Genomic DNA, 12,354 nt, shown 5'->3' with positions numbered 1-12,354 from the left:
AAAGTCGGGGCCGGCGGTGGGCAACCGGTGGTCCCGCTGGCCCTTTAAATCTGACCGGCCGTTGCCCCTTTAAGTTGCCCCTTTAAGGGCGGTGGACCCCTCCAACCGTTGAGGTCGAAGCCACGCCCACGCAGCCCCCCTGCTGCCCCGGGAGGGGGCGTGGCCGGAGGGCTCGTCCCCCTCCCCTTGAGGCCACGCCCATCGCCCCTCTCTTAAAGAGGCAGAGACGGGCGGGAGGTCGCGCTACCGGAGCCGCAACGCAGGTGCGCGGCGGGGTGAACCGGGACCAGGATGGGGCTTGGGGGGGGAACCGGAGCGAGGAGACGGGGAGGAGCGGAGATGCCGCACGCAGGTCCCTGGTGCCCGCTTTCCCCCGGGGCCATGGGAAGCTTCACCCGCTACCGGTTCCCGGTAACGGGGCCCGGTGTCCGGTGCCCGCCCCAGCCACTCTCTCCCGTCCAGGTACCGCCGCGATGCTGCTGCTCCGAGCCGTCGCCGGGCGCAGGTAGGTACGGCCCCGTCGGGGGTCCCCGCAGACCCCGGTGCCGCCTCCCCATCGCCCCCGGGCCGGTGTCAGCTCCGCTCTCCCCGCAGGCTCCCGCCGCTGCCGCTGCCCCGCCGCGGATGCTCCCGGTTGCCCCCCAGTAGCCCGACCGCGGGGGGACGCCGGGGGGCGGCCCCGGTTCTGGCGGCGTTGCTGGGCCTCGGAGCTGTCCTGGCCTACGGAGAGCGGCGGAGGAGGGTGAGCGGGAACGGGGCGGGGGACACCGGCGGTGGGAGGGGGGGGGGGGGGGGGGGGGGGAGAAGCACCGGAACGGTGAGGTCCCGGCACCGGCGGGGAGGTGCTGGGTCCCGGGAGGGCAGCACCGGGATGGCCCTCCGGGGAGGGGGGGTATGCTCCTGGGTCCTTTTCTGGGATGTGGATAGCGGGGGGGGGCTGAGTCCCCCGGCGGGGGGGCAGCACCGCGATGCCTGGATCCTCCGGGACACCCCGTCCCCTGGTGCCTCTCTGGGATGGGGACAGCAGGGTCCAGCTGGGGGGGGGGGGGGGGCTGGGGGTGCCACATCCCCCCCCCCCCACCAGCTGCAAGTCACCGCACTGGGGTGCCGGTTCTGGGGGGAGACCCCAGGGTTCTGCCATGGGCAGGGGGTGGAATGGGGGCACCCCCCCGCCCTGGGGAGGGGGCATCAGGTGCAGCATTCCCCACTGACAGGGCTGGGGTCCCCCAGGGTGCCCAGGCGGCCCAGGCCACCCCCGTCCCCCGTTACCCCCTGTACACGCGGGAGGAGGTGGGGCGGCACCGCTCCCCCCAGGACCGCATCTGGGTGACCCATGGCACCGAGGTCTTCGACGTCACCGACTTCGTGGAGCTGCACCCCGGCGGGGCCGACAAGGTGCTGCTGGCAGCCGGTGGGGCCCTGGAACCCTTCTGGGCCCTCTACGCCGTCCACAGCCAGCCCCACGTCCTGGAGCTGCTGCGGGAGTACAAGGTGGGGGAGCTGAGCCCCGAGGAGGCACCGCCGGCCCCCGACGCCACCCAGGACCCCTTCGCCGGGGACCCCCCCCGGCACCCCGGGCTGCGGGTCAACAGCCAGAAGCCGTTTAATGCGGAGCCACCGGCGGAACTGCTGGCCGAGCGCTTCCTGACGCCCAACGAGCTCTTCTTCACCCGCAACCACCTGCCGGTGCCGGCGGTGGATCCCAGCTCTTACCGGCTGCGGGTGGAGGGGCCGGGGGGTCGGGTGCTCTCGCTGTCACTGGCCGAGCTGCGCAGCCGCTTCCCCAAGCACGAAGTGACGGCCACGCTGCAGTGCGCTGGCAACCGCCGATCCGAAATGAGCCGCGTCCGCCCCGTCAAGGGGCTGGCATGGGACATTGGGGCCATCAGCACGGCCCGCTGGGGCGGCGTGCGGCTGCGCGACGTCCTGCTGGACGCCGGCTTCAGCGAGGAGCGGGAGGGCGAGTGGCACGTCTGCTTCGAGGGGCTGGACGCTGACGCCGCAGGGGCCCCCTACGGCGCTTCCATCCCCTACGGCCGTGCCGTCAGCCCAGCTGCCGACGTGCTGCTGGCCTACGAGATGAACGGCGAGGAGCTGCCCCGTGACCATGGCTTCCCCCTGCGCGTGGTGGTGCCTGGCGTGGTGGGCGCCCGCAGTGTCAAGTGGCTGCAGCGCGTGGCCGTCAGCCCAACCGAGAGCCCCAGCCACTGGCAGCGGAACGACTACAAGGGCTTCTCCCCCTCTGTGGACTGGGACACGGTGGACTACACGACGGCGCCCGCCATCCAGGAGCTGCCGGTGCAGTCGGCCATCACCCACCCGCGCCCCGGCGCGGCGGTGCCGGAGGGGGAGCTGACGGTGAAGGGCTACGCCTGGAGCGGGGGTGGGCGGGAGGTGGTGCGGGTGGACGTCTCGCTGGACGGCGGCCGGACCTGGCGGGTGGCGCGGTTGACGGGCGAGCGACCGGTGCCGGGGCGCGCCTGGGCCTGGGCGCTGTGGGAGCTGCAGGCGCCGGTGACGGCGGGTGCCGACCTGGAGATCATCTGCAAGGCGGTGGACGGCAGCTACAACGTGCAGCCCGACACCGTGGCGCCCATTTGGAACCTGCGCGGGGTCCTCAGCAACGCCTGGCACCGCGTCCACGTCACCGTCAGCCGCTGACCGTCCCGGCAGCTTTCCCCGCTCGCCCGCGGCCGCTCAAAGGTCGCCGCTTTTTACAGCCCCCGACGTGTGAAAGTGGCTCCATAAAGATTGCGCAGTTTTATGGACTCGGCCGTTTCCTGGGGCTGTGCCGCCAAAGCGGGAATTGGGGGGGGTGGAGGGGGTGGCCCTGAGGGACCCCCACAGCCCCCCACAGCCCTACAGACCAGCTGCCCCTCTGCTGTGGGACCCCTCTGTCCCCAGGTGACCCTGGGACCCCGTGACCCTGTATAACTATAACTCCCTGACCCTATGGGACCCCCTGACCCTCTGGGAACACCCCCACCCTATGGGATTCATGCCGTGACCCTCCAGCCCCCGGCACCCCCCCCACCCCCCCCCCGCCGGACCCTACAGCCTCCCTATGGGACCCCCCACTCCCCCCCCAGGACCTGTACAGACCCCCAGCCCTCCTGACCCTACGGACCCCCGGCCCTACGGCCTCCCTGCCCCGAGGGGACCCCCTGGCCCCAGGGGCACCCCCCACACCCCACCCCCCCCGGTACCGGGCCCCTTGGGGCCGCTCTCGGGCGACCCCGGGTGGTCTCCTGGGGGGGGTCCCAGTGAGCCCAGGGGAGGGGGGGGGGTCCCGGTACCTCTCGGTGCGTAGCCGTTCCCGTCCCGTGATCCCATCCCCGCCGTATCGGTTATCGATTACTGGCTATCGGCTATCGATTATCGCCCCCGCTCACACCCCCCCACCCCGTCCCCGGGCCCATCGATGCCCTCGTCGCTCTCCGCTCCGCCTCGGCGCTCCGCTGCCCCTCCCTGAGTAGCCGGCGGTCGCTCGATGCGCCGGCGCTCGGCTGAGCCCCCCGTGCCGGCCCATGGCGGCAGCGCGGCGCCCCCCCCGCCCCCCCACCTCCCGGCGGCTCGAGGGCGTCGGCGTTCGGCTGCGCGGCCTGGCTGCGCGCGGGGGCCGGAAGTGGCTCGGGGCGGGCGGGGGGGCCCGGGCCCTCCTCAGGTGAAGCCGCCGCCGATGGAGCCGCCGCCGCCGCCGAGTCCCTGACCCCCCCCCCCCCCCGCCGCTCCCCCACCCCCCGTGGCCGGGCCGGGCCGGGGGGGCCCCTTCCCGAGCCCCGCCGGTGAGAGGGGGGGGCTGTCGAGGGGGGGGGGGGGGGGAACAGCTGGGCCGGGGCCGCTGTCCGGGGCGGGGGGGGGGTCCTGTCAGGGGGTGGGAGTGATCGGGCTGGGGGAGGGGGCTGTGACTAGGTTGGGGGGACACACGACTGTGTGGGGTGGGGGGTGATGGGGGGTAGTTGGGGCTGTGGGTTAAGCTGGGGGGGGGGGGGAGGTGGCGGGGGTCTCTTCTGAGGGGGGGACTGGCTTGGAGTGGGGGGAGCGTGAGCTCTTGCCTGGGGGTGTCCGCCTGCGATGGGCTCGTGTCTCGCGGAGGGGGTGGGTGTCGCGGTTTTGAGTGGGGTCTGTACCTTCGGGGGGGGACAGGGAGCAGGAGGCGTTTGGGGGAGGTGTGAAGCCCCCCCGCGGGGGTGCTGCTGTGGCGGCAGGTGCCAGGGGCTGTACCGCGGGGTGGGCCCCGAAATCTTCCCTGAGCCCCTTTCCCCAGGACAGCTGAGGGTCCGGAGCCGGTCCAGGATGCTGGGGGGTCCCTCCTTGCACGGGTGCAGTCCTGAAACTTGGGCCACTCCGGAGGATGAGGGGGCTAGAGGAACCTCACTTCCCTGGCTGGGACCCGGCTGTGGGGAGCATGGGGGGGACCCCACCTCGATGCTGGAGCAGTGCGGTCAGTGAAATGACGTTTCTGGGAGACAAGGGGCTTCACCGGAGGGATGGTGTTCAGGGCTGCTGCAGCCCTGGGCGTGGGGAGCCCTGCCAAAGTTCTTCTGCCTCTTCTGCGTCCCTCTTCTGTGGAGGGATCCCTCCCTCCGTGTTTGGGATCGTTTCCCTCCCCTCCCTTCTCCCCCTCTGTTTTTGGAATGTCAGGTTTTGCGAGAGGTGTTTTGGAGGATGTCGCTTTGGGGATTTAGGGTGAGCCTCTTCTGAGCGCTTTTATCCTTCTGTAACATACCTGTGCCAGTGGCTCCGGGGTCAAGGTTGCTGCGGGTGCCGCTTTTCGGGTGAAGCTGTTGGCTCCAAGCAGAGTTTTCCCAACCAGCCTGTAAATGCTGGAGCCTCCTCTTTGGTTGTGCAACGGGGATGCTCAGATGCAGGGTTCGCTCCCTGTTTTTATGTTGCCCAGCCGGTGTCCCCCAGTACTCCCCTCTGCCCTCCCCTTACCGATTCCGCAACAGCTCTGGAGAGTTTCCCCGGGCAGGAGGGGCTGCGCTGTTCTCCCCCCCTGTGCGGGGGGGGCACCAGGACAGGCAGCGCGTGGCTCCGGCAGCTCCACGGAGCCTGCGGGGAGGAGCAGAGAGGGGGTACAAGTTCCCTAAAGCGTCCCAGGTGCTGTCTGGCTCCGTTCCTGTTGAACCCCTCCTGACGAGAAGCTGCGGTGCCAACGACTGACTCGTTTTGCTGGTAGAGAGCAAGAATGCATTTGTCATCAGTCCCAAACAGGGGCTTTGTGCCGATGCCCTGCCCTGGCACCCGGTGCCCCTGCAGGGATTGCCGAAGGGGACCCAGAGACCCTGGAGCATGGGAAAAGGCAGTGGCGGCTCTGGGGAAGCTCTTGGGCTGAAGCTGCTGCTGGCAGCCCGGCTGTAAACTTGTCTCTGCTCATGGTTGCTCAGCTCCTGGGTACGTGGGGCCTGCGCTGCGAGAACAGGAGGACTTCCTCGGGTACCGGCGCTTTGGACAGTCAGCGTCCCTGTGCTGTGCTTTGTGCCGGCGAGGCTGGTGTCCATGGGGCGAGGGCAGTGTTGTCCAGGAGAAGCTCGCAGATACCTTCCTGCCACATATCGTGGTCCCGGTTTGGACAAAATAGGGAGCGTCTGCATCTGCCGGGTCGCACCCCGTGCCCCTCGGCTCAGGCGAAGGCTGTGCCTGGGGCGGGGGGGGCAGTGGGGAAGGGTGAGCTGTGTCCTGCGGCAGAGCTGGCAGGGACGGGATAATGATTTTTGGCCTCATCTTGGCTTGTGCTTTCAAGGACTCAAGGAAACCTGAGCGGCCTCAAAGAGCCGACGTGACAGACAGGGCTCGGGAGCCCTTGTGAAGGTGTCAGTGTTCGGAGGAGCTGGGGAGCCAGCGATCTGTAGGGCTCCGGAGCGTCGGTTCTGTTTGCACAGCAGTGGCTTTTGCTCCCGAGGGGAATTACGGGAACGGAGGGGGCCGACGTGGTCTCTGCGCCCGAGGACGGAGCGGGGTTATCCGAGGGCAGAGGACCAGGACGGGCGCGAGGAGGGAGCATCCAGCAGAGGATTAATTTTTCTCCGCTCTCAGTGGATCAGTTCCACTTAAAACGCGCGTGAGCGTCGTTAGGGAAGTTGGGCTGCAAATGATAGTGTTGAAAGTGCAGCACGGCTTTGCTTCCTAAAGGCCAGGGCATCTTTCCTGCTGTCTGTTACTGTCTGTCCATCCAAGTAAGCGCTGAAGAAGGAACTTCTCTTGCCTGCTTTCGCTGCCGGGGCAGTCTCCTGAAACGTCTTTTCATCTTTTGTAGGCTCAGCGTCATTGCTTACGGTTATTATTTATCCATGTTGTGGTGATGCCCAGAGGGCACAACACGGGTTTAGATGCTGAACAAAGACATGGCAGAAGACGGCCCTCGGTTTGCTTTGAATTAAAACTTCGCTGAAGTCGCTGAATCTCGGGAGCGTGTTTAAGATGAGGAATTTTACATTTTACACTGTGCTGGTTTATAGTGCTTTTTCCGTCAGCAGGCTTTTAAATGAATTTATGTCAATGAGCAGGCAAGGCTCGTGTCCTGTCGTGTTAGCGTTAGGAGCAGTTCCAGCGGGGAGGAGCTTCTCTAGGCGGTGAATATTAGTGACAAATAACATCCCTGCTTCGATGGGAGACAGCACTTGGCATCTCACCTGCCCACTGCTGGACCTTGCTTCAGTCACTGGTCTGGATCCTCAGAGGGTTTTCTCTCTCTTCCGCTGTTTTATTTATAAAAAGGACAGAAATTGCAGCCATGCTTGCTCAGTTCTTGGGTTAAGGCACCTGAAGTACAGGTGTTCTCTAGGAGATGGTCTCCAGTCAATACCCTGTGAGGTCACAGGGGATGATATCAGACCCATCTTTGTAGTTTAGGACCCCGCTGCGAGGCCGGGCTCATGCAGACAGCTGCAGTGGCCGCGTCAGCTCTGCTGGTGTGACTAGCCCCAGCGTCAGTTCTTAGCAGTGGGGTGTAGGAAGTTTTTCTTCCCATCCCTAAAGCAGTAACCTAAGAGTATTCCTGTTGCCTCTCTCCCACCAGCGCTGCACAGTGTTGCTTCGCTCCACTGTAGCCTTGATTGTAAATGTCGGAGGAGACGAAGGGTCTCATCTCTCCCCAGCTCAGCGGTGAGGAGCTGTCAGCTGCTGTCCTCCAGCCGCAGCATTGCACTAAATCACTTTTTTTTAGCAATGACGCTTCATCTTATTTAATAATATATTTCAAAATATGGAAACAATGGCAACTACTTTATAATGCATAAAACATGTTACAACCCTTTAATTTTTGCTTTTGAAAGGCAGCTCCGTTCACTTCTGCCTCTGTTGAACAGCTTGAGCCAGGGTCTTCCCCAGTGACAGCAGACACGCAGCAGAGCTGCTTTCTCTGCATTGAAATCGGGGACGCTTGCAGGATGGGGGGGTTCTCCATGAAAGCAAGGCTTTCCCCTTCGCTGGGTTTTGAAGTGTTTCCAGTGACACAAACTTTTGGGTTTTTTGAGCAGATGGTTTCTTCAGCGAGCTTCTGTTTGCAGCAAAGGTGGAAAAAAAGTCCTCATGTTGGAAAATAAATGGCAGCTAATGGAAACAATGGTTGGGAAAAAGAAACTGCGGGGACCTTTACAGCGCTTACTAATTCTTACCGCGACAGGAGGCCTGAAGATGTTTGCCCCGAGCATGTCTTCCCCCTGCATGTGCCACTTCTCTTCTCGCCATGGGCTCGGTGCTTATGGTGATGCCGGTCTTGCCAGCACCGAGCCGAGCTGTCCCGCAGCAGGTCAGCGGGGAGACGGGAGGCAAACCTCACTACAGAGAGAGATGCGGTGGTGTTTGGGAGGTGTTTGGTGTAGAAGAAGCTGAAGAAGGCTGGGACCTGGGTGTCTGCGCACGGGGCGCCTCTCGGGAAGCAATCCCTGCCTGCAAGCCATGCTGCTGGACCAGCAGAGAAACGGGGCAGACTGAAGGGTTTTGACATTTCTGGCTTGTTTCTGTTCGAGTCTGGCAGGAGCTGTGTATTTACCCTCTGTGGGGGCTGATGTTGTAATCTTAAAAATAATATTGGTGTAATTGGGCTGGAGTGTCTTTTCCTGCCATCGTGGCGTCTGGAGGTGGAGAAGTGTTTCGCTGCTGGTGCTGAGTGTTAGGAGTCATTTCACAGATCTGGAGGTATAACCAGAAGCACTGGGGAGAAATTAAGAGGGGAAGAAAATAGGGTGGCTTTCCTAACAACTGCAAGGGTAATAGGGGTTAAAACGGGCTCCAGAGGGAGCTGATGGGAGCCCTGCTTTGGAGGGTGTGTGGAAGCAGCCGGCGCGCTGGGCTGGGTGGGATCTAAGAGACTTTTCCCATCTCTGGGATATTTCTGCTATCCCAGGAATAAGCAATGCCCCGGCCCTCCTCCCGGTGCAGGAGGGTCACCCAGGCCTGGCCTTCTTAAGAAGCCTCTTGTTATTAGTGCAAAGGACATTCACAAATTGCATCATGCTGAAATGGAGGTTTTTTTAAATTGGGCTAGTTCTGAGGACTTTTTTTTTTTTTTTTTTTTCCCCTTGAGTGTTGCCACTTGGGGAAAAGCCCTTATTTCAGAGGGGAGGAGAGCATCAAGCAGCACTGAAGGCACTCTGCTCTAATTTTAGTGCGCTTCTCTCTCCAATTCCCAAGTTGACAATCACACCTGAAAGCTGGGAGGAAAGTCCAGAGACGGAGACGTGCTCTCTGCGCTTGATGGTCCAAAGCGTGGAGGTTTGTCCCCAGTCCGGGTCCTTGCCACGCTGCCTGACCCAGACCTCCCTCTGGAGAGAGGATGAACGCCGTGCTGCGGGCTGGGGCTGTGCTCTGAGGGGGATTGGTGAGGGGTTGCCCTTCTTTGTGGAGATGGAGGGCGGCTGTTAGTGGTGCTGAGGGGGAGCTTGGAGGCAGCTGGTGTCGCTCCCTGTTGTGCCGGCACCGAGCGGGGACGAGCCAAAGCAGAGTCCTTGGAAGCAACCCCTTTCTCCCGGGGATGTGTTTTCACCCAGTCTGTGACATGGGGTTTTGCCAGTCCGGCTGCACAGCCTTTTTGCGGTGCTTTTCAAAATTAAAAGGACTCTGGGAACAAACGACACACAGAACCGTTTTCTAGCCAAAGGTTAATTATGGGCCATTGTTACTGCAGAGCTGTAGGTTCTTGTGAGCTAGGTGCTTTTTTTAATTTGCAATTTTGTAAATTGCAATTCCTGCTTGCGAAGGCCTCACGCTCAGCCAAAATTAAGGAAAATAACTGCTGACACGTGGCTCGGGGCTCCTGAAACGCTCCCAATGTTTTTCTCTGGGTCCTCTTTTAAAATACAAAGGAGCGAGGAATCAATCTCTTTTATTGCACATCATTCCGTTAACATTAATGAGACCGTGTGCATGAGTAGGAAGTAGGAGTTACAGAACTGGCTCCTCAACTCAGTTGTGTTTGGCTGATTATTAGCTGATTACTTTGAGGGAAATTAATTTCTCGTTCTCACTCCTCGCTGTCTGCTGCCTGTGGTTTAGGGAGGACACCGGGGTCCTGCTTGTCCCTGGCCTCAGCCACGAGCTTGGGGTGGGACGGGTCCCTGGGAGTTGGCAAGGGGTTTGGGGAGGGGGGAGGCGATGCTGGCAGCTTTCCATGCTGTGCATTCACCTGTGGTGTGCGTCGGACCATCACTTGGTGCTTGTTTGTTTGTTTAATTTCGTATTTTCAAGGGCTTCTGCAGAGTGCAGGAGAGAAAGGGCTTTCTAAATAAAATTGATTTTTATTAGCGTGTTGCTGTGCCCTTTGTGCAAAGCAGACAGATCTCTGAGCGGGTGTGCGTAACGCAGAAAAGCAAAATTACGAGTTCAACAAAAATAAAGCCGCAGGATGCATTTTAAACCACAGTTCCTGTGTAACCCAGTGCTTGAGAGAGAGATTTCAACCTAAATTATTTTCATTTCATGAAATTAACGGCCACCATGGGGTGGGAAGGGGAACTCTGAAGTGCTTGGCTTTTCCTTCGCTGCCCAGGCTGGGAGACTGCCATCCATGCCAGGGTGTCCTCCTCCGTCTGGGTGACACAGATGGCAGGGAAGGGAATAGCGGAGGTGTTACGGCACTAGCCCATGTGCTTCCTTATTCTGCACAGCCCCTATAACCAATGTAATTCCCACGGTACCTGTGGCAGCCCGGGATACGAGGCACTTTTTACGTGCAGATTTGGAGCAGGTCTGGGAGTCTGCATCCTGCTGCTGACGGGGAGATTGGAACCGGGTGTCTCCATCTCCCCGGTCAGGCTTCGGGACCTGCAGCACCAGGATCCTGGGTACCAGTGATGGAGGGGGGCTTGTCGCCTCGCTGGCCTGTCACCAAACCGCACGGGGACAGCTGGAAAAACACCCTGGGTGGGACCTGCCACAGGGTATCGCTGGGCTGGATTGGGTGTATACTGGTATACTTTCAGCTGGTGAAAGCCTCCCCAAAAGCAGCGAGCCCCTGTGTGAGGTCTGCAGTTAAGTGGAGCACGGTGGGAGCATTTCTTCTTAATTAACATCAAGCAAGTCATCAGGTCCGATGGGGTGATAAGCCCAGCCTAATGTGCCTTGTCCACATCTGTACATATCTCAAGTGGTGTGTTGCCAGGAGCAAGACTTGTACAACTTGGTTCATTCAAGAAGCAGTTATTGTTTAAAAATCTGCTTTTAAAAGGAGCACCCTCAGAAGGGAGCGACTGATTTCTTTGAGCCTGGAAAAGGTACCAAAGTCCCCTAGAAAGCCTCGCTGTCTGCAATGTATCAGCTGCTCAAGAAACAGAGGGGGAAATGAACAGCGTTGCTGCTGCTTGTGTGTGCTCACAATCTGCAAATCACGTTGATTTTCCTTCTTAAGGAGACGATTCATCTCCACAAATTACTGCTTTTTTTAATTGTTCTCTGCAGCAAACGCTCCGTTTCCGACCCTATCAACTGCCAATTAGAGCCTGCCCTAAACAGCAAAACTCCTGTTTCTAAAACTGGGCTCATTTTGTTTTTTAAACAGCCAGTGTAATTGACAAATAAAAGCCATTTGAATGTATAAAATGTTCATTATCTCCGTGGGGTGCCAAGCAGCAAAATATAAGGCAGATTTCCCTTTTATTTTGGTGTGGTCGTTGGAAAGGCTGTTGCGAGGCTGCTCGGCAGAGTGTGGTACGTTAGCATTCGGTCTTGTTGCCCCGATTCTTTTCATTGATAAAATGAAGACAAGTGCTTTGGCTATGCACGTCCCGTGCTCAAGACTTCATCGCCCTGCTGCAGTGTCTGGCGTGACCACGTCGGTTCCCAGCAGCAGCCCCTTGCCAGAGTGGGAGAAGCAAATTGCTGGCCCACCTTGCTTCCTGGGGCTGTGGCAGTGGCTGTCTGTCCTTCTGGACCGGTGACTCTCCAGCTCTCAGCTGTCCCAGGGGAGCTGGCAGCTGCTCTTCCTCTGTCTCTGCCTGCTCCAAATGTCCCAGGTTTGGCTTTAAGAGCTAACACCATTTCCCACGCGTGCCACAGAGCAGCGGTAATGGTGGTCTGCATGCGGGGGGATGAAACCCTCCATGTTTACTGTGGCGTTCATCTGCAGCGTCGCAGCTTTGCTGCCAGGACCACCGCTTGCTGCTGGTGTTGGCATTCACTTTCCAAGAGGAGTGCCTGGAAAGTACTGCTCAGATATGGGAGGATCAGTGTAGTCTGCTGGGGTTGATGGTGAAGTCGGTGTTGACGGTGTTAAGCTCAGGGCTGCAAAGCAGCCTTAAAGGAACTTGGGGTAGAGTAACTCGTCTGCTCCGAGAAGCTGTTGGGCAGTTTTACTGGAGGAGGAGAGTCTGAGCAGCTTCTGGAGGCTAACTCTGACTGAGCTCTGCTTTCTCTTTCAGCAAAGTACCTTAACGATGGATATAGAAGACTGTAATGGACGATCTTACATATCTGGTACGTCTGCTCTTGATTTTTGCCAGCTATTTTGGGTTGCTAACGTTTTAAGGTGCTCAGTCTCATCCTCTGGGTATAAACTGTCCTGTGCTTGGCTGCTTTGCCCGAGGCTGTGCTGCTGTCGCCATCACAGATTAAGCTTTGAGGAACAGTATTCAGAACATCAGCCTGTTTCATTAAGTATCTGAGAAGTGTTAAAGCCCATGGCAGAATAAACAGCTAACTGAAAAAACGGTACCTAGGCTGAGCCCTGGTAGTTTATGCTGAAGTTTATGTGCCTGTGTCTTCACCTGCTGAGCCAGTGGGTGGCTGCTGGCATGCCAGCGGAAGGTGAAGTTTCAACCCTAGCTGCAAGCCGAAAGGAAAATGTATTTCCCGTGATGGCTGTGCAGTCCCAGTGCCGAAAGGTCTTGGGGAGTCTGGTCATTCCTTCAGGGCTTC

General features: G+C 60.0%; 2 protein-coding genes across 8 annotated transcripts in view; both read left to right on the top strand.

The window, feature by feature from the left end:
* The first annotated feature begins 191 nt into the window (after window positions 1-191).
* SUOX (sulfite oxidase) lies at window positions 192-2,735 on the top strand. The gene is made up of 4 exons (XM_049818859.1): window positions 192-263; window positions 463-505; window positions 595-742; window positions 1,231-2,735. The coding sequence occupies exons 2-4, from the start codon at window positions 474-476 to the stop codon at window positions 2,659-2,661; spliced, it is 1,611 nt and encodes a 536-aa protein (XP_049674816.1). The 5' UTR covers window positions 192-263; window positions 463-473; the 3' UTR covers window positions 2,662-2,735.
* A 925-nt stretch (window positions 2,736-3,660) lies between these two features.
* Window positions 3,661-12,354, top strand: part of IKZF4 (IKAROS family zinc finger 4) — a 31,387-nt gene continuing 22,693 nt past the window's right edge. For 3 of the 7 annotated variants that reach the window (XM_049818848.1, XM_049818845.1, XM_049818846.1), the window contains exons 1-2: window positions 4,050-7,753; window positions 11,859-11,913. In XM_049818848.1, the coding sequence (XP_049674805.1) occupies window positions 7,691-7,753; window positions 11,859-11,913 (118 nt within the window). In that variant the 5' untranslated portion in view covers window positions 4,050-7,690. Of the gene's footprint in view, window positions 3,786-4,049; window positions 7,754-11,858; window positions 11,914-12,354 lie in introns of those variants that run through there. The other 4 variants (XM_049818841.1, XM_049818842.1, XM_049818844.1 and 1 more) reach the window with 4 other exon arrangements.

This window comes from Accipiter gentilis, chromosome 16, assembly GCF_929443795.1.
Source record: "Accipiter gentilis chromosome 16, bAccGen1.1, whole genome shotgun sequence".
Lineage (NCBI taxonomy): Eukaryota > Metazoa > Chordata > Aves > Accipitriformes > Accipitridae > Astur > Astur gentilis.
Note: the sequence above shows the minus strand (reverse complement) of the source record. Positions and strands in the feature narration are given on the sequence as shown.